General features: G+C 45.3%; 2 protein-coding genes and 1 long non-coding RNA gene across 7 annotated transcripts in view; 2 read left to right on the top strand and 1 right to left on the bottom strand.

Moving 5' to 3' along the window:
- SLC23A3 (solute carrier family 23 member 3) lies at positions 1-7,467 on the top strand. The gene is given in 12 exon segments (XM_072961685.1): positions 1-808; positions 947-1,104; positions 1,227-1,348; positions 1,527-1,600; positions 1,807-1,988; positions 2,324-2,447; positions 2,602-2,716; positions 3,636-3,889; positions 4,555-4,660; positions 4,958-5,125; positions 6,134-6,229; positions 6,324-7,467. Coding segments are annotated over 12 exon segments (1,830 nt in total). The 5' UTR covers positions 1-643; the 3' UTR covers positions 6,590-7,467.
- A 78-nt stretch (positions 7,468-7,545) lies between these two features.
- NHEJ1 (non-homologous end joining factor 1) overlaps positions 7,546-24,546 on the top strand; it is a 78,168-nt gene continuing 61,167 nt past the window's right edge. For 2 of the 5 annotated variants that reach the window (XM_006207241.4, XM_072961683.1), the window contains exons 1-5: positions 8,741-8,874; positions 9,907-10,083; positions 10,491-10,703; positions 16,643-16,781; positions 17,369-17,427. In XM_006207241.4, the coding sequence (XP_006207303.2) occupies positions 8,797-8,874; positions 9,907-10,083; positions 10,491-10,703; positions 16,643-16,781; positions 17,369-17,427 (666 nt within the window). In that variant the 5' untranslated portion in view covers positions 8,741-8,796. Of the gene's footprint in view, positions 7,830-7,959; positions 8,224-8,740; positions 8,875-9,906; positions 10,084-10,490; positions 10,704-16,642; positions 16,782-17,368; positions 17,428-24,546 lie in introns of those variants that run through there. The other 3 variants (XM_072961682.1, XM_015241736.3, XM_072961684.1) reach the window with 3 other exon arrangements.
- LOC140696476 (uncharacterized) lies at positions 8,784-23,379 on the bottom strand. Its single transcript, XR_012072877.1, has 3 exons — positions 23,131-23,379; positions 18,413-18,516; positions 8,784-8,918 (listed from the first exon to the last, which is right to left on the bottom strand). It is a non-coding gene; the product is annotated as an uncharacterized lncRNA (long non-coding RNA).

Raw genomic sequence — 24,546 nt, 5'->3', positions numbered from 1 at the left:
CTGAGTGATATATCTCTATTTTTCAATGAGTATTATAAAAACTGTCAGTATTCAATAGAATATGTAATAAATTCATAATTACACTTGGAAAACAATTATTATAAATGTCTTGTTTTTCCTTTATATTGCAGTGTTATTACAGATTTCTTTTTTTCTCCTTTATACCACAGTGAGGACTTTATATGGTGTTGTGGTCACTGTTGTCATACATGATGTAGGGATATTTCCTTTTGAGGTTGACCAGGGGGGTGACCCTAAAATGGTTGAAAACCATGATGTAATGGTGATGGTTCCAAATGGCAGTAGTGAGGAGGGCATATAGTGTGTAAAATCTCCCCAGGCTATTTTAGTGGCTTCTGTCCCACTGCTCCTGTCCCAGAACAGGGGATGTAGAAGGACATTCTTGGGGGGGAGGGGTCCAGAACTTGGCTCCCCAGTTAATGGGTGATGGAATTTGCACAAGAGCTGGGCAAAGGTGAAAGGGCCGTGTCCTACCCTAAATCCCTTGTCCCTTCCTTTGTTCCGCTTCGTTGACACCCCTGGCCCCTCCCTACTCCAGGCAGCTAACTTCACTCAAACTCTGACCTCTTACTCTCACTACTTAACTCTGGCCCAGGGCAGCCAAGACAAAAGGCAGGGCAGCATGAGCCGATCACCCCACCACGCCACACAACTCCGATCCCTTGGCTCTCACGGTACCCTGGTTCCCCTGCCTCGGCAGCCTGCTCTCCAGAACTCCTCCTCTCACTCTCGGGCCTCTCTGTGTGGGCCTCCTCCCTGGGGCCTCAGCTGTCTTCTGGCTCTGCAGGTAGGAGGTGGAAGTGTAGGAGTTGGTGCTGGCTGAAGAGGGTGTTTGGAGAGAATAGGTGTGGCATGAGAAATCCTCTGGAAATGGGTATTTCTGCCTATTTCTGAAGACCTTGCCTCCCCATCCCTCCACCTGCAGCATATCTTGGTCCTGACTTCTCTGCTCTGTGCCTCCCACCTGCTCCTGCTTCGAAGTCTCCCTCCAGAACGACTCTCTTACTCCCCTGCCCAGCTCCTGGCCTCCAGCCTCTTTTCATGTGGCATGTCTACCGCCCTGCAAGCTTGGATGGGCAGCAGGTGAGGGGAACTCTGTGGAGAGGAAGCACAGGCTTGGCAGGGTCCCAGGTGATAGGAGAAGCTTGGGGAGTCTTTTTGGATGTCACGTGTTTCCAGACCTGCTGGGGCTGCTGTTCCTACAGGCTTCCTCTTGTCCAGGCTCCATCCTTAGAGTTTCTTATCCCTGCTCTGGTGCTGACCAGCCAGAAGCGAACTCTGACCATCCAGACACCTGGAAACTGTGAGCACAGAGAAAGGGCATAGGGTGAGGGTGGGGTTGGGTGCTACACTGAGCACACAGGTGTAAGTGGATGTAGAGATTGGGCAATTATGGGTGTTAGGCACTGTGGGGAGTTGGACCTGTGCCATGCAACAGCTAGAACTGTAGAGCAATCGGTCTCCACCCCCTTTACCTCTCTCCTCTCCATTCCAACTTCTCCCAGCCTCCCTTGTGCTGCGCCCGTGTAGGGGGCCTGGCTGCCATGGCCTGGAGCCCTGGAACACTTCCCTCCGAGAGGTGAGTGCCTGGGGGTAGGGGGCTAAAAGTGGTGCCGGGATTGGGGGAGGCTCTTGTTTCCATTTTTCAGGGACTGGGATGTTCTGGGGGAAGGAGCTGGGGAAGGAACCCCTCCTGGGATTAGTTAAGAAGTCCAGGCTGAGGTCAACTCGATGGAGCCAAATGTTTTCTCTTTGTCCTCTTTGTCCTCTTCTCTACTCCACCAGGTGTCCGGGGCCGTGGTGATATCTGGGCTGCTGCAGGGCACACTGGGGCTGTTGGGGGGTCCTGGCCACTTGTTCTCCTACTGTGGGCCCCTGGTGCTGGCCCCCAGCCTGGTTGTGGCAGGGCTGTCTGCCCACAGGGAGGTGGCCCTGTTCTGCTCTGCTCACTGGGGCCTGGCATTGCTGTACGTAAGTCCTGAGAGTCGTAGGGTGGTGATGGGTGGGGTGTGCGGGAGCCGCGGGGTTGGGGGAGGGCAGGGCTGCCGGCTCTACCAGATTCAGCAGTGGTCTGAGCAGAGACAACACTTTGTGGATTTGGAATCCAGACTTTTGCTGGATTCATTTGGTCACCCTGACTTTCACACTGTATCCTGCTGACTCCCAAGATGCCCTCCTTCCCCCTCTCTGAGGGGCTTTCTTCTCTGGGACCCCCTTTTATTGTATTCTGCCCCTCCCACCTCCATTTCCCCCCTTAGGCTTCCTGCTTCCTCTTGCTGCTAAAGCACCTTCCCTCTCCTAGGCTTATCCTGCTCATGGTGGTCTGTTCTCAGCACCTGGGCTCCTGCCCGTTACCCCCAGGTCTCTGGAGGCCAGCTTCAACCTCTTCAACCCACACTCGCATCCCTGCCTTCAGGCTCCTCTCGGTATGTGGGGGTCTCTGCAGGGGCAGTTGAGGTTAGAAGGGCTGGCATGGATGCTCACTCCGCACCTTACCTTTTAGCTTCTGACCACTCCTCCCAGGCTGGCTTGGAAGGTTCTGGGGGAGGCGCTCTTTTCCCTCTCAGTCTTGCCCTTTAGGTGCTGATCCCAGTGGCCTGTGTGTGGATTGTCTCTGCCCTTCTGGGTCTCAGCGTCATCCCCCTGGAGCTTTCTGCCCCCATCAAAGCACCATGGTTTTGGCTGCCTCACCCGGGTAGGTTTTCTCCTAGCCCTCCATCCTCTTACTCAAAGGTGTCTATTTCTTTGAATTCAAGATTTAATGAATTTCATTTGTGAGTTGAACCCTGGATTTTCTCAAAACACACAGAGGAGAAATTGCCAGTCCAGGGGGGCAATGCCAGCCCCTCACCACATATGTGATATTTAGTGTTGAGACATCTGTAAGCCCACTGCTTTGGGTCTATATTCGTTACCCAATTTACACATTTTTGTTAGCTGTCCCAACAGGTATTTGCATTGGTGACTCCTGTATAAAGGTTGCTTTTGTACATGAAATTTATATATGAAAATTGTATATGAAATTTGCTCATTCATAAATTTAATAATGGTCTATTGAGTGCTGACTGTGTGCTAGACACATGATAGGGGTTACAGTGATAAAAATGACACAGTACCTGCCCTCATGAAGCTTATAATCTGTGTGATGAAAGTTTATAATGCGGAATCTGACTTTATCAAGGAGGTCAGGAAAGGCATCTTGAGGAAGTGATCACTGAGCTGAGATGTGAGAGATGAGTAGGAGCTAACTGGGTAAAGGCATTGAGAGAAGAGCATGCTAGGTGGAGGGAACAGCAATATGCAAAGGCCCTATGGTAGCCAGCAGCCCAGCAAGTACAAGGTCCTGAAACAAGGCCAGTGTACCTGGAGTGAAGGAAGCAATGCAGAGGGAGGTAGGACATGAAGCTACAGAGAGAGGTAAGGGTCAGACCAAAGAGGACCTAGTAGACCACAGTAAATGGATGGGTCTTTAACCTGAGTTTGATGGGTTTTTTCCCAAGACATTATCTTCAAAGACAATGGGACTTTAGGATTCTTGTGTCATAGGCTGTTAGAGACAGGAGGATCTTCCAGACATGAGTCTGGCTCCAAGGCAGCTCTTTTTCCCTTCCCAGCTGAGTGGGACTGGCCGTTGCTAACACCCAGGGCTCTGGCGGCAGGAATCTCCATGGCCTTGGCAGCCTCCACCAGCTCCCTGGGCTGCTATGCCCTGTGTGGCCGGCTGCTTCATTTGGCTTCTCCACCTCCGCATGCCTGTAGCCGAGGCCTGAGCCTGGAGGGTCTGGGCAGTGTGCTGGCTGGGCTTTTGGGGAGCCCCATGGGCACTGCATCCAGCTTCCCCAATGTGGGCACAGTGAGTCTTCTCCAGGTACGTGGGGGTGTGGGTGTGGGAGCTGCAGGTGCAGGAGAGGGAATGGAACTCAGATGACTGATGGTCAGCTGTGGCCAGCACTCTGCCAGACACCTCACGTCAATGATCTCATTGAGGGAGGTGCCTAGAAGTGGTAAGGGGCTAGGAGTATGAGGAAGGCACTGAATCTCTACGGAGCTCCTTCTGTGCCTCAGGCACTGTACCAGGGCTGAGGTTCTAGAGAGAAACAAATTAGATGAAATCCCTGCTCTCTTGGGGACTGCAACAGAGAGAGGCAGACAATGTAAGAAGAAAAGTATAAAAGATAATTTCCAAGAGTGATAAGTGCTATTAAGAAAAGAAAGCAGCTTGCCAGTACCGGTGGTAGGGATGGCCCCCAGTATTCTGTGACACCTCTGCCTTGTTCTCCCGTTGCGACTGGCCATAGCTGCAGTGCACCAAGGGAGTGCAGCCTGCAATTAAAAAAAAAGAAAGAAAGTAAACAGAGCAGAGGGAGTGGGATAGTGGTTGAATATGGGAGACCCCTTTAGGTAGAGTGCTCAAGGATGCTTCTTGGGAGGGTGACATTTGAGTTGGGATCCGAATGATGAGGAGTTGGCCAGGTGAAAACCCTGAACAGTTGAGGAGGTGGCTGTATTTTCTGGTGTCTCTTCTTCACATAGGCTGGATCTCGGCGAGTGGCCCACTTGGTGGGGCTGCTCTGTGTGGGGTTTGGGCTCTCCCCGAGGCTGGCCCAGCTCCTCACCACCATCCCGCTGCCTGTGGTTGGTGAGTAGATGTATCAGCAGGACTGGTCTTGAACCAGTACCCCACAGGATGGCCCAACTTGTTGCTTGTAGTTGGTACCATTTTCTTTCTGAATAGCCTCCCTAATATATGGATATGAGTGTGTGTCAGCTGCCCTCATTTTTCAGCTACATCCTGGTCTCTTGACTGGCTTCTGGGCTCCTGGCAGAATCAAGCTTTTCGGTGGTCTCTGTCCATCATATCCTGCCCTGCCCTGCAATACTCTCTGCTGTGCTGCCCGGTCTCTCCCAACTCTTTGATTACTTCTGTGTGAGACAGGTGGGGTGCTGGGGGTGACCCACGCCGTGGTTCTGTCCACTGGATTCTCCAGCTTCCACGTGGCTGACATTGACTCTGGGCGGAATGTCTTCATTGTCGGTTTCTCCATCTTCATGGCCCTGCTGCTACCAAGATGGTTTCGGGAAGCTCCAGTCCTACTGAGCACAGGTGGGAGGAGGAGGGAGGGAAAGAGGAGTTGCTCAGCAGCAGGAAAGCAAGGGTTCAAGGCTTGAGGCTCTCTGGACTCCAGGCCCCACACCCTTCTCTGGGCTTGACTGTAAATAGTCCATCCATTTGTTTAGCAAATATTTATTGAACACCGTGCTAGTACCTTGGGATACAAAAATGCCTCCAGATGTTACAGTATCTAGTAAAAGAGATGAGATGTGTAGAAACAGAACTGGAAAGGTTCAGATAAAGAGCCATGGTGCTCAGTGGTGAGAGAGATGGCTTCTGTTGGAGATGATCCTGGTAAACTCATGGAGAAAGTAACATTTAGCTGGTCTTGAACGATGGTAAGATTTAGATATATTTGATAAGAAGGTCATTCCTGGTGGAGGAACCTCATAAACAAAGACAGAGAAGGAGGAAGTTACAGGATATGTCCTGGGAGCAGCAAATAACTTAGTTTGTTAGCTCAGCTTAGTAAATAGCAGTGGTTCTTAACTGAGGATGGTTTTGCCCCCAAGAGAACATTCGGCAATGTCTGGAGACTTTTTTGACTGTTCTAAACAGGGGAGAAGTGATTGTTACAGGCATTTAGTGGGTAGAAAGATGCTGCCAAACATCCTACAGTGCACAGGACAGCCCCCCTCAAACAGAAAATTATCTGGTCCAAAATGTCAGTAGTACTGAGGTTGAGGAACCCAGGCTAGAGAATGAAAGGTAAGAAGTAGGGGAAAAAAAGTTGGGGCTTTTAATTCCAAACTTTCCAGAGACAGGGAGCCTGTAACTATCAAAGCGTATCTGGAGGGCATGTGGATGCTCAGCAGATAGGGATTCTGTGGGAAGAATTTGGGAAGGGGATGCTCAGCAGAGGGACAAAACGGGGGCAGGTGGGACAATTCAGAAAGATCTGTCCTTAATCCAAGACTTAGGTTTAGGTTGGAAGTATAAGACCACTTGATTTTGCATAGGATCAGAGTTCTCCTCCTGCCTGACCCCAACCCCCTGTAGGCTGGAGCCCCTTGGATGTGTTACTGCGCTCACTGCTCACAGAGTCCATCTTCCTGGCGGGACTCTTAGGCTTTCTACTAGAGAACACCATTCCTGGTAAGTTGAGGCCAGGCTCCAGCAGACTAGGGAGTGGCCAGGAAGTCATCACTCCCTGGATTGGGCAGTGGCCTGACCATCCTCTCTTTTGCAGGCACATGGCTTGAACGAGGCCTAAGTCAAGGGCTGCCATCCCCTTTCACTGCCCAAGAGGCTCAGGTGCCTCAGAAGTCCAGGAAGAAGGCTGATCAAGAGTACGAGCTTCCTTTCCCCATTCAAAACCTGTGTCCCTGCATCCCCCAGCCCCTCCGTTGCCTCTGCCCACTGCCAGAAAACTCTGGGAATGAGGAAGGAGGGTCCTCTGAGCCAGGAGAGACAGCTGACTTGCTGCCTGGCTTTGAAGAGCAGTGCCAAGTCTAGCAGAGAAGAACTTAGGTCCCAGTAATTAGCAGGACTCCTACTTCTACCCTGGTTAGTTTAGACCTATCTCCCAGCTTGCTGGAAAGTCAGCTACCAGGCTCTACTTTCTCCTAGGAACAGGGCATGTGTATGTCTCACATGGGCCCACCTGAAGTCTCATTTCCCAATAGATGTGTTTGCTTTTCCTTCTCTTAATTAGGCCTAACTGTTCCAGAGCAGGGTCTTTGGTTTAGTGGGCCATGAACAAATGAGTGATATGCCTGTGAACTATCTATACTTGAACCCCAGCATTCACTTAACTGGTAATTATTGAGTGTCTCCCATGTGCAAGGTTCTAGAAATACAGATATGTATAAAACAGAGTCCCTATCCTCTCAAAGCACTTATGGTTTAAAAAGATATGTAATTACTAACTAAAATCCAAAGCAGAAGGCAGTCTTCAATAAAGATGAAAACAATGCTTTGGGAACAAACAGAAGAAACAATGAATTCTGATTAGGGATAGTGGGAAAGCCTTGACACTGAAGCAGCACTGAGGCTGGCCTTAACAAAAGGAATTTTGGTTGTGGAACATGGAAGGGGAGAATTTTTCAGGCTCAGATATCCAGCTCCAGCAAAATCATAAATTGTACAAAGCCCAAGATGAGTTGAAGGATTTCAAGCTTCTCTGTGGTGATGGAGCATAAGTATGGGGAGTGGATGGAGGGAGAAATCAGACAGGAGAGGTAAGGATGAGGTCAGACCATGGGATTTATGCCTGGGAGACTCATCTGTTTAAACAAATCAAGTGCTGGTGAGGACCCAAGAGATTATCTAGCGAAATTCAACCCCCTCGTTTTATTTAACAAAACAAAACAATAAAGAGGTTGGACAGGTAAGGAAGTGACTTTGAGTTTATCAACAAGTTGAAATCCGGGGCCCCTCTCCTGCACCCCATCTGGCGTTCTTTCTACTCTGCCAGCGCGACTCTAAGGAGTGCCACTACCCCTCCACCTTTCTACTGGGGGTCCTCCAGCCTCTCTTTTTGCTTTCTTGGCCACGGAGGACCTCCACCTCTCAGCGGTCTGGTAACCAGCTCCGAGGGCCCAGATGCCCTGCCCATGTGAGGCCTAGGCTCCGCCCCAGTGTCCCAAGATCCCGCCCCCGCGGTGGTGGGGAATGCCACTACTCTAGGCCTTTCGATTGGTGCGGGCGGGCCAGCCTGCTGCCGGGAGGGTGAGAGCTCTCGCGGCCGCTCACGGTAGGTGGGGTGGAGCTCGAATCAGGGCCGGGGCCGGGCGGCGAGGGGCTGCTCGGACTCTGAGGGCTGGCCCTCGCACGACCGCGTCTTCCCCGCAGCTTCCTCCCAAAAGGGTCCCGCGCGTGGCGGGGATTATGGGGCAGGCCTTCAGGGGCGGGCGGGGCTTCGGGACCGCGCGTGCGCAGCCCGCCTCCGGGCCGCGAGGCGGGGTTTGTGAGGCTGCGCGTGTACGCTCCGCTGGGTGCGACCGGGCAGCCGGTTGTCGGCTTTGTTGCTCCTTGAGGAGTCCCAAACCGCGCGTCGTGCAGCCTGTGCTATAAAAATGAAAATACGGACGGCGAAAGCCCTTCTAGCGAGGGCGAATGGGAACTGGACGCCAGGCGGGACTCCTGGGGTGGGTCTGTGGTAAACAGAACGAGGGCTCGTCCTCTCCTAGAGAGGCGGGGCGTGGCCCAGCCAGGATGGTCGCTGAGGCCTTGTTACCCCCTGCAGGATGGAGGAGGAACTGCGCGGGGAGGCTCATGGCTAAGGGGCGGGACGGTGCATACCGGTTTTAGGCAACCCCACTCCGCTATTGGCCCTCGGCGCTTCCCCTCCCTTCATTCAAGAATAATAAATGGGTGAATCTGGTTAATGTGAAGATTAAAGGGTCCTTGAAGAAAAAAGAAAAACGTGAGATACAGAGGCCTCAGAACAGGACGTGCGTGATGGGAGCAGCTAACGCCAGGTCTTGTGCTGAATTCCTCCGATGCGCTGCCAATGTGCAGCCTATGTGCTGGCCACATTTTAAACTCCTCCCCTGCCCACAAAGTGAAACACCGTACGGTTTGAGGATCCTGAGCTTCCAGGCTTTCCGAAGTACAAGCTAGGATAATCAGCCCAATTTTGGTGACTCTTAGAGTGCACACCATGGAGTTCCTGTAGGGGAGAGAAGGGCTTGACGACTTGCGGTTTGTGACCTTTGGCAATGTGGAACTCTGGTCCGGTGAAGACTAGTTTAAGCATTCCAGGATGGCCTCTTCCCAGTGGGAACATCAAGTGGCAAGTATGACTGAAATACCACCCTCCAAACACAAGCTTTTGAGGCTGCTGCAAAGAAAAAAAAAATATATTTTATATATATGTATTTTTTTTTACCTGTCTAGTGACTGTACAAAGTCTGTTACAAGGCCGTGATTCAAAAATGAGATGGTTGGAATAATAACGGCTTAGACTAAGTTGGAAGTGACTGGAAGAACAGAACTGTGTTGACCTATTTAATGAAATCCAAGGATTCCTATTGTTTATTTTCTAAGATCCGCCCTCTTCCCAACTTCACTTTTGTATTTATAGACTGAAATAATGAAGACAGTTATATCACATTTTTTTTTACCTGCAAGAAAAATGATAAAACTGCCTGTAAAGTAGCCATAGTTACTGAACATCTGCTAGGTTAAGGCTACACACACATACATATATACATTCATTTAGGGAATATATATATATATATTTTTTTTTTAGGAAATATATATATTTTAAAATTCTGAGAACTTCCAGAGTTTTGTTTTTAGATAATGATCAAATAATTTGAATTTCCTGCCCATGGCACTTATGACTTACGATGTTTTATAAAACAAGAACTATTCCTCCTCTTCCAGAAGTTCTAGGAAAGGATAGCATTGACATATTTATTAGGAATGTGATAAAGATGCAACAAGAATGGTTTAGGTTTCCACGTTGTTATATTATTAGAAAACAAGAACACTGTTCCCAATATGCTGAGGCTTAAATGTTATAGAAGAAGCAGAAATTTTATGTCCTCTAGGAATTTAATAGAGGGGGAAAACCCCTCCAAATTATAAATAGATTTTTAGTGGCCAAGAGGTAGTCAGGTTGATGCTCAGCTGGTTGGCAGGGGGCGGGGGGAGTGAGGGGGCGAAGTGGAGTGGGGAGAGAGGAGATAGAATGTAAATCTATGCCTTCTGTCTTATTAGGGAGGATTTTCACAAGACTTATTTGATATAGAACTGTCTGGGTGGTGATCCCCCAGGCCTACAGTACCCTGGCGGCACTTTGCTAAATTAAGATTCTCCTGCAGATGGAGGAACTGGAGCAAGGCCTGCTGATGCAGCCGTGGGCATGGCTACAGCTTGCTGAGAACTCCCTCTTGGCCAAGGCTTGTATCACCAAGCAGGGCTATGCCTTGCTGGTTTCAGATCTTCAACAGGTGTGGCACGAACAGGTGGACACTAGTGTGGTCAGCCAGCGAGCCAAGGTAAGTGTGAAGAGAAGTACTGCTGTGGGTGGCAGAGGACATCATTTCTTTTCTAGTGAAGGTTAGGGGATGTTAACGTCAACCAGCTTGTTAGCCTGTAGGTTGCCAAGAAAGGTCAATTCCCATTGATGTTATGTTCTGCACTTTTACCTATAGCCCTGGCATCTTTCCATGTGTGTGTGTTAGTTTCTGTACTGCATACAGCAGAAGGCAGAATTGCGAAGTAGGCCAGTTGATCTCTCTTCTTTTTGTTTTCTTTTTTCTTGTTCTGATGTTTTTATCTTCCCTTCCCTTCTCCTCCTGCCTGCTGTCTTCATGTTAACCAGAGTTTCCCTTTGCTGTCACTTACGAGGGAGTCAGTTTCCTTCTAGCACTGTCACTCTGTACAACCCCTGCTGTCTTTTTAGGAACTGAACAAGCGCCTGACTGCCCCACCTGCGGCTTTTCTCTGTCATTTGGATGATCTGCTTCGCCCATTGTTGAAGGCCACTGCTTGTCCTGGCAAAGCTACATTCTCCTGTGAACGTGTGGCAGAGGCACTGACCCTACGGGTGCGGAGTGAGCTCTCTGGTCTCCCATTCTATTGGAATTTCCACTGCATCCTAGCTAGCCCTTCCCTGGTAAGTGCAATTAGAATACAGGGTGGGGAAGGGGTGCCCGCTGCTTCCCCTTCTCCAAGCTTCTCAAATGGAACTTTCAGTGTTCTTTTTTTTTTTTTTTTTGTAAATTTCATTTGAAATTCTCCAATTAGAAAAGTTTCCTTGATCAGACAGAGGCAAAAGGGATTCTGGACTGGTACAATTCTTTCCTTGCAAAAGGAGCAGAGTTTGGTTCTGCATGCTTTGTTGAGTATCTATTCATCACTTTACTTATTCAACATTTATTAAACATCTTCTATGGGCTAATTGTTGGTGTCCAGATCTAAAACAATATAGCCTATTCCTGGAGTTCATAATCTAATGAGAAGGCAGACAGACAGGAAACAGCATAAAATATGGTACATTTTTGAGATAAGCCCAGGATGATTGAGGATCTGAAAAACCTTTTTGAAGAGATAGTTTCTGAGCTGAGTTTTGAAGATGTGTAGGAACTAATTAGGAGAAAATAAAAAGGTCATTCTAGTGAAGAATGCATTTTGAGAGGTGTGGAGATGTATAAGTGTGGGGCAAATGGGGAACTTCATGACCTCAGGGAGCCATGAGCAATGAGGTAGACAGTGTCCAGACCTTGAAGGATTCTAATGAGTTTGGATTTTATACCCAAAACAACAGGGACTCATTGAAAAACTTTAAGCAGAGGTTTAATGTGATCTGATTTGTAATTTATCAACATCACTCTGGTAGTAGGGTAGGGTATATATCAGTGTTAGGTACCTTTCTGAACATTATCTTGTCATTTCATCCTCCCAACTTATCCCAAGGTAGGTATTATTATCCCCATTTTTCAGAGTAGGAAACTGAGATTGAAGATAATTTGTCCCAAGTCATCCAGTTTATAAATGAGTGAGCTGGAATTTGACTCCTGGATAGATCTGATTCAAGAACCCATTTCCAGGGTCTCAGAGGATAATGTCCTCTGCTCACTTGTAGCGTTCTAGGCCCCAAGAGCTTTTATTAGAGATTAATTAGTTAAGCGTGAAGAACTAGCTTGTGGAATTAACTGTTGCTGGTCCCTTCTACCCTTCTGTATAAATAGAGCTTGTTTTATCCTTAGAGGACAGGGTCTTGGCCAGGAGGTCTAAGGGTGTAGGTTTACCAGCAGAGAGATCTGAGGACAAGGAGGCATCATTTTCCATCTCTCTTCTTTATTCTCCCATAGGTGGTGTGATGCTTTGGCATCAGTAGGGTGGATGGAACAAAGTGCTTTTTGACAAACTGGTTTTCAAACTGGTTCTCTGGTGTTTATTTTTGATCTGGTATTTTTGATCCAGTAAAGCTAGACTTGAGTGTTCGGAGAATTACTGCTCATTCACCTCTGAATTTCTAAGGCCCATCAATAGTGCTTAGCAGATAACAGTCATCATGTTTGTTGACTTTAATTGAACTTTCTGTGAAAGTCCATCTTGCTCTAGATAGAATTTATCTACTTTGTTTAAAACCCCTGTAACTTTTTCTGAGTAACACCAGGGGGCACTGTTCCCTCAATAATGCTTATTCTGGCACCAAAACATCTGGGAGGCCTTGGGGAAGCCCTAGCAATAGCTAGTCTCATTTTGTACCACACAGCCCTGGAAATTCAGAAGAGTGAGCTTGGTGATGCAGTTCTCTTTGGAAGCTGATGGGCTCTAATTTTTTTCTTTAAACGAATACAGTAAAGAACGCATATAATGATATTATGATTGAAAGTAATATGTAAAGAAAAAGCTGGCTATTCTAGGCAAATTCCTTTAATTGGGGCGCTGCAATTAAAACAGAGGCAAGTACTTGGAGGAGACTGAGTCTTGGTTGCTCGTGGGAGAATTTAGCATTGAACAATTGCTTAATAGTTGTACTATTAAAATTATATTATTAAAAGAAGAAGAACGCCATCCCAGGGAAACCCCTGTACCTGAGGAAGCTTTATAGGGAAAAAGTTAGAGCCAGTGGACACTGGCAAGGATGTAGGTGGATACTATTTCAGGGTTGTGTGTGTGTCTGTGAGGTCACACAGTCATAATTTTTGTTACTCATTCTTGTCATAGTTTTTATTTAATTCTTTTTGAATGAGTAACTCATGCAAAAGGCAAACACTTCAAATAGAATTTAAGGGTATGCAGTGAAGAAATAGGTGTTCTTTCTACTCCCTTTCCAGCCCCTATTTTCCTTCTCTAAAGCAACTACTGCTGTCACCTTGTGAATTTTTAAGAAAAGTTATATATGTTTGTGTATGTATATATGTATGAATATACTCATACAATTAAATACATACCTGGGTATGTGTATGTATTTTCATGAGTAGCAGCATGCTGTTTACATGTTTACTACCTTTTTTCACTTAATTATAGAACTTAGAAGTCATTCATAGCAATACATTTAGAAGATCTACCTTCATATTTTTTAATGGCAAATAGCATGTTGATTAATGACTATATCAATATGTATTTAATTGATCTACTGATAGTAAACACTTAAGTTGATTCTTTTCTTTGGTTGTTATATATAGTGAATATCCTTGTATTTACTTTTTCTATGTGTAGATGTGTGAGTAATTCCTAGAAGTGGAATAGCTGAATCAAGGAATATTTGCATCTTAATCTGCCTAACATAATGTCATATTGTCTTCCGGAGAGATTATGCTGTGTAACTCCTCCCAGTTGTATAGGAGAGTAGGAGAGTGCCTGTTTCCCCACACCCTCTATCACATGGCATATTCATGTTAATAATTCAATAGTTTTTATGCCTCTGCAGGATATTCAGTTCTCTGCTTTCTAATACTGAGCCCATTTCCACCTCTGGGCAACCGCTCATCATCACCTCTTCCTCCTTCCCACTATCTACTCTTTCTAATATCTACTGTAATTTGTTTTGGTTGTTGTTATTGTTATCTTTTTTCCCTAACGTAATTCTTAATATTCCATAATTTGATCTTCAAATTTGTCACCTTTTGGGCCATTTTATGATTCCTAGGAGTCACATCCAAAGGTGTTTTTGTGTTTTTGTGGTGGAAAGAGCACAGGCTTTGGAACCAGCAGACCTGCATTTGTAACTCAGCTCCACTACTTTGAATACTTGTATCACCTCGGATAAGTTACTGAATTTTTATGAGACTCAGTTTCTTCATCTGTAAAGCAGAGATACCAATCATAGCCTGACTGTGGAGCTATGAGGATTCAATAAGAGAACATGTATAATATTACTTTACCTTAGAGTTATAGTGGACCCGTGAGAGCAAATATTCCAACTCTATAATTTTTCTTTTTAAAAAAAGACAAGGACCATGAGAGTACTGGGGGTCAAGCCATTTTCACATCTAGGTGCTATCAGAGCCAGGGATGGAGTCTAAATCTCCTCATTCCCAGTCTGTTACTCTTTTCATTATATCCAAACATGATATGATTCATCTTGGGATTAATAACTGCCATCCTGCTCTTCTGCCAAGGACTTGTGAACATTTCTATGGGAAATCTGAAGACAAAATTATAAATAGCTTTTCCTCTGGAGCAGATTGGTGACTCCTGCTTCTATATCCACCACACTTCCTGACTTCCTTAAGTGTTGTGAGCTCTGTGAGGGCAGAGGCCTCACAGGGTCAGAGCACATATTCAGCACCCAGTAGGTATTTGTTGAACTGACTTATTGAACTGCATCTTTTCAGATGTTGCTGCATGTAAATGAAGGAGAGGGAGTGTGTCTGTTCTCCTAAAGCACTTCCAAGATTTTTCCTTGCACGGTCTGTGGATTTGCTTTGAAATCCCTTACTTCAGCCACTATGCCTTATTCTAATTAATTGATCTAAGTTAGCCTTCAGCTAACTTTGGAATGAATTTTACTCCAATGATTCATAGTGTGTAACCCAATCCTATGAAATTATTCAAGAAGTTGAAATATTTAATGATAAGAAGCTTTTTTTAATGCTATATGGACATTGGAGTTGTATCAATAATTTCAGGTGCCTGGTATGGCATTACCGTATTTAATTGGACATGACATTGATTAAAACCTGTTTCTCATCATGTTTCACGTAGTTGTATTTAATACTACTCAAAGGAATTGCTATGAAGGTGGCTCCCCCAGAGGGAGGTTTGTTCTTAACTTCAGGAGTTTCTGTTATTTGAGTGCTGCCACCAGATGGATGGGGATGCTGCTTGGTTAGCAGTGGCATTATTTTCAGTTCAACCCACTGAACATTGACTTGCTTTCATAAAAGTATTTGCCTTATTCCCCCCCCCCCCACCGATCTTGCTTGAAGAGGACCACACTTAAAACAATTCCTAGAAAAGAGGATTGAGTCTAGAGCAGCTAAAATTTCCCAAAACAGAGCTTCTGCCACGTTCTTAACATTACTTCCTGGAGGTTTAAGTTTATTCTAAGGACAGAGCTGGGAGACAGTACTGCGTTGGAATGTGCTGTATGACAGGAAGAAGTGATAGGTATCTATAGCTGGATTTGATTGCTGGCCCTCCACTCTGCACTGTTACTCCTACATTTCTTGGATCCTGGTGCTGGTACAAAAGCTGCTGCCACTACCCACTAACCTCCCCCAACCCCAGCACATACGCACTGTGTATCTCTTCTAATCTGTCTTTAGAGAAGGAAATCATCTCCTCTCAGTTTGAACCACAAGACACTTGAAGTCTTTAGTAATAAGTTTTACTAGAAAATTAATGGAAGTGAAAACACAAAAGTCTGAAGAGTCCTGACTCCTGATCCTGATTCAGAGGAATCTGGCTTGCACATCTTATGGGACACTTTAGTACCTTTTCCTCACTTTAAGCTGGTGTGGGCTTATCATGTCTGAAAGTTCTCCTTTTTAGATCTAGGGTAGGGGTTGGCATACTGTGGCCAGTAGGCCACATCTGGCTTACTGCCTATTTTTGTAAAGTTATGCTGGAACCCAGCCACTCTCATTTATTACACATTGTCTATGGTTGCTTTCCTGCTGCAACAGCAGAGTTGAGTATTGTGACAGGGACCGTATGGACCACAGGGCTGAAAATACTGACTTTCTGGCCTTTACCAAAAAAGACCTCTGATCTAGGGCATTTTGTCTCAGTGCATCCTTTAGTTCATCTCCTTGGAGGAAGGGAAAGGAACTCTCATAATATTCCTTAGCCACAATTTTATCGATTTTAGCTTTTTTTTTTTTTTTTTTGGACAGGCTGTCAAACACCTTGTTTAGCTGAATGGAGTGGTTATTCCATAGAACTGTGCGTTATCATATGAGAGCATCACCCTAGCTGCACTACAGTGCGGCTATGTTTGCACCCTCCTTACCTCTTGTTAAGAGCATGCTGTGTGGATAGGTGGTTTATTCCTTCCGAAGGCTGGTCTCTGGGTGACTGGCTTGCTTCTACTGCAACCTTGACCTTAGACTGCTGCATTTGTGGGAACAGACTGAAACTCTGGCCTCATTCTGGGCTGTCATCAGCCCTGAAGTGGTTCATAATTAGTGCCAGGGTCTAATTTGACTTTCTACGGTCTTGACTTTCTATTGACATTTGTCTTCTATTACACTCCAGCTAGCATACTCTGTTTTAGCTGCACCTATCTTCTTGAAGGTTACCTGGATCTTCTGCTTTTGTCTGTCAATTTTTGCTGAGAGTTGAGTCCACACTTACCTCTTATCAACTGTATCACATCCTTCTCTTTATATCATAACTCTAGGTTATCTGTTCATAAGTATTCTCCTTTATTCTACCCATCCTTTTATCTATGTCACAAAGACAGTCCTTGAACCTCTTTTGTATACTTACTTAACTATTAATATTTGTGTTTACATTCATAGAAATGGGTTGCTGGCCTATGAAACTACAATTCCTGTGAAAGCATTTGTTTTTCAGTATTTTTTTCTAGTACCTTATATAGTCTTAGGGAGTAGTTTGTGTGTATCTGTTGGCTAATTGATATCTCTTCGATGTAAGGTTTCGCAACATTTGATTCGTCCTCTGATGGGCATGAGTCTGGCGTTGCAGTGCCAAGTGAGGGAGCTGGCAACATTGCTTCATATGAAAGATCTAGAGATCCAGGACTACCAGGAGAGTGGGGCTACGCTGAGCCGAGGTGAGAGGACATTCTTTGAGGAGTTGGGTGAGAGTGGTACAGATAGTCCAAAGGCCTTAGAAAAGGGGGAGACTCATTTGCATTAGAGAGGTACTTCTTTGGGGGTGGGTGCTGGATACTGATCAGGAACTGGAGACTAGATGACACTTCTTTTGCTCAAGTGCCTGGCCAGGGCCCAAGTGTATAATAGAAACTGTAACTGAGTCCAGACATGCCCTTGGCAGTGGCAAGGAAAGACTCTGGAAAGGGGCCAACAGCTATACAGAATTGCATGAGGGCAACACAACTTGGGTCTTCAGGAGACTGCGGAGCTCCAACTTCAGAATAAAAATTCCATGTGCCCTGTCTTTGTGGTGGGAAAACCTTCTAGAGCAGATGCTGCCACCGCACCTGTCACTTACTGCTAATTATTCTCTCCTCCTCCTATTTGTCCACATACTGAACCCTCTTCTCCCACTCGACTAGATGTTGCTGGGTGTTGCATCTTTATCCTTTTCCCCAAGAAGTCCTGGGCTCTGTTCTTCCAGCTCATAAGTAGGAAGCTCATTCTAAGACTCATATTTCTTTTCTGTATCCCCTTATTACAGATCGGTTGAAGACAGAGCCATTTGAAGAGAATTCCTTCATGGAACAATTTATGGTAGAGGTAGAGTATTTGTTATTTTCTTTCTGTTTGTGCATCTTTGTTTTACTTCCTCTTTCCAGGTGCCTCAGTGGTGACTTGCATTTTGGGTGTTAGGTTGCTTGCATGGTTGGAGAGCCCTTTCTCTGGAAAAATCACCTGTAGGAAGTCTGATAAAGCTTGAGATGTGCATGGGGAAGATGGGGAGAGGTAGGGGAAAAGATGTCAAAAGGCAAAAGTGGGCTGATTCACATTTGTAAAACATCTGTGTTAAATTCCCTAGGAATTTCATTTGGAATTCTCTAACTTTGGAAAGCTTAGTTGACCAGTTGCTAAATTTTTGCTTGTTGAGATCTGATTCCAGGTCTGGATTGTGGAGCGGGGGGCTAGTCATTATTACTTGTCCAGTCCCCTTCAACATCCCACAGTAGAGGAAGGTGAAAAGCGCAGGGCTACCATTTGGGGACTGTTTTGTGGGCACACTAGGCTGTGGAAAATCACAGTGTTTATATAAGGGGACTGGCAAAGGAATGAATGGGGAGTAGATAATTGTGGCCTGTCAGAAGCTCCTGCCTAGGTTTCCCTTCTAAGGATTGAGCTTGGCCAAAAGAAACAACTATTAAATGCCAAACAGGGGGAGTATTAATAATAGTGACCTTTGATAATACCAGTCAATATTGATCTTTTTCTCTAACTCTTTTGGGACTTGTTGCTTGTACAGTTAGTACCCTGGTATTATTGCACTATTTTCTAATTATACACGTTACCCAAGTTGGTACTTTATTGTGTAAGTAAATAATGCTGTTATAATATTGTGTTATGTATAGATTGTCTTTTAGGCTAATTTGTAAGCTCCTTGTGGACAGGGACTGTGACTCATACTTCCTTCGAACCTGAAATTAGTCCTTTTCACAGGGCTAGGCAAAAAGCAGGTGTTCTTGATTTGGAACCTTCTGTTCTGCCTCTGTCCATTGACTGAGCAATAACCACATAATGCTTGAGGTCTTACCAGTGAGAACAAAACATGTGAGTTGAGTGCTCAGTCCATCTATTGAAGCAGTTGTATTTCTGGAGGAGAAAGAAGGCATGCATTTCCTTGCAGTCCATGCAGTCCTGAAACAGAATAGGTTTCAGGTCTTCACAGGGAAAGAGAGACCATTAACCGTAAACTTGTGACAGATTGAGATTTCCTAGGCTGCTTTTCTCTTGGGTAGCTCCTCCTGTCTATCGGTTTTGGTATTGAGGAGGTTAACATAGGCCAGGGTGACATACTAGTTCCCTGCCTCAGCCCCTTAGTTAAACAATGTAAGACTTATTCTTAGCTCAGCAAGGAGGTCTCTTCCAGATCTAGTGCCTGCATACCCATCCAGCTTGGTTTCTCGACCTTTCTCTCTGTGTATTTTATGCTTTAGCTGCCATGTAGGATGGCTTCGAATTGCCAAAAATGCTGTTTTCTCCAGCCTTTGTGTCTTTGCACACATTGTTGCTTTACCTAGAATACCCAATGTCCTGGGCTTATCTACTTGTAAACTTCTATTAATCTTTCAAGTGTCAGCTTCAACTTTTTTGGGAGTCCTTTCCAGACTCTCCTGTAAAGATAATCCTTTCCTGCTGCTATAGTACGTTGGTTCATGCCTCTATTTTACTAGTTATAACTTTGTAATAATGCTGTTTGTATGTCTGCAAGACTGTGTCATTTTCCACTGATCTGTGGACTCTTTGAAGGCAAGGACCATGTTGAATGTGTTTCTATAACCCCAGTGCTAAACATAGTGCCTACAAGTAATAGGTTCTCAATAAGCTTGTGGGTGAATATGTTGATAAGTCTATGCTAGAAGGATTTTATGAAAATTGTGGTGGTGTGGCCTGTGGATACAGTGTTGCTTGTTAGACCCATATTTGGGATCTTCAGTTATTCTCCTGATTTATTTTGTGGCTTTGGATACATCACTTCTCTCAGAGCCTCTATTTTCTCATTTGTAAAATTGGAGGCTCATTTCTTTCATGCTGTTGGAGTGGGGGAAACACTGCAGAACTGAATGAAAAGGATATAGAATCCAGGTGCTAGCCTAGGAAGGGGTTTGGCATTTTGGAACCAAACTACTTCAAGAACACTGGTCTCTAGGTTCTGAATGGATCACATCCAAACCGCAGAGACTTGTAGAATTTTATTGTATCTAGAAAGGATCTGAGAGATAGACAGTTGTAGCTGTCCATTTCATAGATTAAGAAATTGGGCCTCAGAGAGGTTAAGTGACTTGCCTAAGGTCATATGGCAGTAGCTATATGTTCAGGACCTTCCATGCTTCTTGACTCCTAGTCTAGGATTATTCCTATTTTGCTTTGCTACTTTTACTGCTTATACACACGAATTAGAGGAGAGTCAAGGGCTAGGATAGTGTAGAATTCTTGTGACCTCTGGGATCACTGCACTGTCCTCAGAATGTTCTGCAGAGCTGCTAGAACTGAAAAATTTCCTACCGAGACTGCAGACTTTCTTATGGCCACTGCATCTTTTCAGTTACTTTGCTTGCCTGGGGTCCTACAAACAGGACACAGAAGGGTCATGGGGTCACCCAAGACTGAGCTGAAAGGATGTGCCATCAAAATAAGCAACATAGGAAGATAAACAAACCAGGGACAGAGAGCTTGGGATGAAGGTGCAGGGGGGCCAGGGCTGATGTCAGAGGGCCATGCGGTCAGTGCCTGAGGTCTGTTTTTCCTAGTTCTCATTGGGGCTATTGCTAGGCAAGAGGCCATGGAGATAGGGCATAAGAGGCGGTGGGATGGGAGGTTTCTAGGATACTAAGGCCAGGAAAAATATTTAAAGATTGATCAGAGGTTACTTCTCCATATTTAGTCCTTTTGTTTTTCTTCTCCCCCTAAGAGCCTCTGATGTCTCAATTGCAGGGAGCCAAGGGGGCCAATCGATGGTGGCCTAACTCGAGGGGGAATACTGCAATGCCCATTCAAGTCAGGGCTGGCTCTGTTCTCACAGAGGACAGCATCCCCATGTAGAGTGTTTCCTGAGACTAGGTGCTGAAAGGCACCTTTAGGAAGGGAAGACGAATCACGGAATTGGGGACTATTACTACTTGTCAGTAGAACTGTGTTAAAGACGAAGTTTAGGATGAGTGGGCTGGCATGGCCCATGCTCAGCGGGGTCCACTGGAGAGAGTTCCTTCCCCTGGCCCTGTCCATGCCTCCCTCTCTTCATCTGGTTGCCATCAGGCTGTGCGGCTGCTGGCCTGCTCTTTATTTATTTATCCCAGTGTAATGGGGTGAGGAGGGAGCTGGCCTAAGGCTGGCATTCCGAGGCCTTGCCACGAGCCACAGGCGGTTTGCATGGGTGTGTGAGTCACTGGGGCTGCATGCTGCTCAAACCAGACGCGGCCAGGCTCAGGGACAGCAGGCAGCCCAAAATAGAGCCCCGCCCTCTGCAGCTGGCAACCCCTGGCTAGGAATCAGCCCTTGACACCAAAACCTGGGCAATTGCATGAAGTTGGCTTCCTCCAGGAGGGGCGCCTTAGCAGAGAGAGAGATTTTGCAGTTCTCTCCTGTGTCTTCAGAGGAGAGTATTCAGCATAGCAATCACTCCTATTGCTGCATTCTGAATGCCTTGTAAGACTTAAGTGATCTATTCTGTGTAATACCTTAACCAATTTCTCAGATGTCATTAGTAGACCCCCGAGTACCAGTTTTTTTTATCTCCACTATGTTTCAGGCCTATATTTCAATATGCCAAATGCATATTTGACATTTCCACCTGGATGTCCCACATGCAATATCCTAAACATGTCTAAAATTAATCATCTACTCCCTCAAATCTATTTCCCTTCTTATATTCTTTATCATGGGGAATTGTACCATGATCCATTCATTTTTCTAAGCTAGAAACTTGGGAGTTACCCGTTTTTCTTTTTGTCCTTACTTCCAGAGCCTAACTTGTTAACTTTGTTTTGAATCTTGCCTTCTCTATTCCAGCTTCCATTGCCTTAGATAGCTGTTTTGGTCTGACCATGCCACAGCCTCCTAACTTGTCTCCCAAGTCCATGATTATTTCCCTCCAGCTGAACTTGCAGTTATGTCAGAGTGATCTCCCTGAAACAGAAACCTGATTATGTCACTCTCTTGCTTAAAGTTCTTAAGTGGTTCTCAACTGCCTGCAGGATAAAGTTCAAAACTCCTCGCATGCCACATAAGCTGGTTCATGATTTGGTCCTGCTGACCTCTTCAGCCTGATCCTCTGCCACTCCCTGATAGCTCCCCACCGTTTCATCATGCTCAAGTATTGATAGCTTCCTGCCCACATGTCTCTTGACCCATTTGCCTGGTAGTCTCTTCTCTCTTGTCCTCATGGCAGACTTCTGCTCAACTTCCCCAAATCTGCACTGGCACCATCCCTCTTCTGAGTCTTCCATGACCGTTTTTCCTTTCCTCAGTCTGCTCTCCTTCCTCCAGGCATAGGTACACTATCTTGCTAACCCCACAGCCTCCTGTACATATCTCTACTGTAGCATTTGTCATCAGGGAGAATGTAGAGATGAAAAGGGAGGGTAGGGAGGCAGAGGATAATCAAGTTGGCATTTGGCTGATCCTTTCCCATTTAGATTTTTCCTTTATTATGCTTGTCAATTCCTTCACCTCAGTATCCTTTCTTAACATGAATTACATAGCACAGTACTCTCTGGTTTCTTCCCATCTCATTGGTTGCTCCTTCTCAGAATCTTCTGCTGGTCCTTCTCCCTTACCTCTTAATGTTAGAGTGCCCCAGGACTCAGTCTTTGGTGCTCTTATCTTTTTTCACTCTTTTAGTGATCTCATCTAGTCCCATGGCTTTAAATATCACCTTGTTATTTCTCGCAGAATGCAGAGGGAAAAAGAGAAATAAAAAATTTAAAGTGAACAATGAAAAAAAATCACCTCTTTGATGAATCCCAAGTTTAATCTTCATTCCAGATCTTGCCCCCAACTCTGGACTGCCTGCTCAACATTTTTACTTGGAAGTTTAATAGAATCTCAAATTCAGAATGTCCAAAACTAAATTGCTAATCTATCCCCAAATTTGCTTTTTCTAAAAACCCCCTCCCATGTTGGTGGAAAGTTCATCCATTCACTTGCTAGGGCCCAAAACCTTGGAGTCATCCTTGACCTCTGTCCCTCTTTCGCATCCTGCATCCAGTTCATCAGCCTCTTGGCTCTACTTTCAAAGTATACCTGGCATTCCAACTCTGCTGCTATGACTCTTGTCTGAGCCACCATTGTCTCTTACCCACATTTTTGCAATAGCCTCTTTATTAGTGTCCTTGTTGCTACTTCTGTTTCCTTCTGGGCCCATTACCAACAAAGTGATCTTATTAAAACACAGATCACATCATAATACTCTCCAGCTCAAAGCCCTTCATTGACTTCACATTTCACTTGTAGAGTAAAACCCAAAGACCTTATGATGGCCTGCAAAACCCTACGTGATCTGGACCTCACTGCCTTTCTGACTTCATCTCCTCCTCCTCACTCCACTGCAGCCACATTGGCCTCTTGCTGTTTTTCTGACACTCTAAGCATCACATCTTTTAGGCCTAATTTATACTATTCCCTCTGCTTGGAACGCTTTTTCTTTAGATATTTGTATGGCCAACTCCCTCAATTCCATTATGTCTGTGTTAGTTAGTTTAACACATTACCCAAAACTTAGTGGCTTTAAACAACAAACATTTATCATCTCACATGGTTGTTGAAGTTCAGGAATCTAGAAGCAGCTTAGCTGGGTGATTCTGGCTTAAGGTCTCTCTTGAAGCTGTAGTCAGGATCTTGGGTGCGAAGGCAGTCATTGTTAAGGGGCTGGAGAATTCGCTTCCAAGCTCTCTCATGTGGCTCTTGGCAGGAGGTGCCATTTCATTGCCACATAGCCTCTCCACAGGGCCACTCACATGACATGGTCCTGGCTTCCTCCAGAGCCAGTAATCTGAGCGGCAGACCGAGAGACCAAGACCAAGACCAAGATGGGAGCTGCAGTCTTTTTATAACCTGATCTCAGAAGTGACATCCCATTACCATCTTGCTGTATTCTCTTCATTAGAAGTGAGTCACTAAGTTCAGGCCACACTCCAGAGGAGGATAATTAAGCTCCACCTCTTAAGGAGAGGCATGTCAAAAAGTGTGTGGACATATCTGTGTGGACTACAATCATGTCTTTGTTCAGATGTCACCTTCTCAGTGGATTTACCTGCCTATTCTACTTAAGATCATAAGCCACATTCCTGCCCCTCTGTCCCTGGCACTCCCATTTTATTTTACCATGCTCTACTTTTTATTTTTTCACTATAGCACTTATCTTCCATATTACCATCAAATTTACTTATTTTATTATACTTATTGTTTATGGCCTGTCTTCTCCCTGCTAGAATCTATAAACTCAGTGAGGACAAAGATGTGTGTTTTGTGCACTGGTTTATCCAAAGTGCCCAGAGCAGTACCTCCACACATATAGGCACTCAGTTACTCAGTAAGTATTTGTTGATGGATGAAGGAATCATATCTTCCCACTCTTCATTATTTTTACTGTCTTATGAATAGGCCAGGAAACTAGCACCTGTTGGTAGCCTGAGACTCAGACAGCCCTACTGTAAACAGATGAGTAGCCTATGAAGAGGACCACTGTCAGATTGCCATTCTACTGCCTGCCTTGTTTCATTGACACTTACTTTACTGGATGATAGTTCCAATTTGCGGATAAAATATAAATAAACTTTGAATCTTTTATTATTGAGAGATCCTAGAACCTTTTTTTTTTTTTAGATCCAGTTAAGAAATTAAGCATCTCAAAACCAAAGGAATAAGAACCTGACCAAATCCTGGAAAGAACATTAGTCATAGAACCCAAATAAGATATTGTTTTGTCCTTCCTCAGTCTTTCCTCTCTTTGTGCTCTACTTCCAAGGTTCAAAGGGCTGCTTCTCTACTGTATACCTGTTGTTCAATATGTAGAGAAATGTACAGCATTCAAGGGATGTTTTTTCAGTCTTTTTCATGGGCATCATAAAGAAGGCTAAGTCTAGATGTGTGAGAACATCCTCCTTACCTTTGTGTGTGTCAGTTGAGAAACTTGCAGCTAGTTCATCCTTCCAGTATTCAGTATCATGC

The sequence above is a fragment of the Vicugna pacos genome, chromosome 5 (genome assembly GCF_048564905.1).
Source record: "Vicugna pacos chromosome 5, VicPac4, whole genome shotgun sequence".
NCBI classification, from domain to species: Eukaryota; Metazoa; Chordata; class Mammalia; order Artiodactyla; family Camelidae; genus Vicugna; species Vicugna pacos.
The sequence above is the reverse complement of the archived record's forward strand: the minus strand, read 5'-3'. Positions and strand labels throughout refer to the sequence as shown.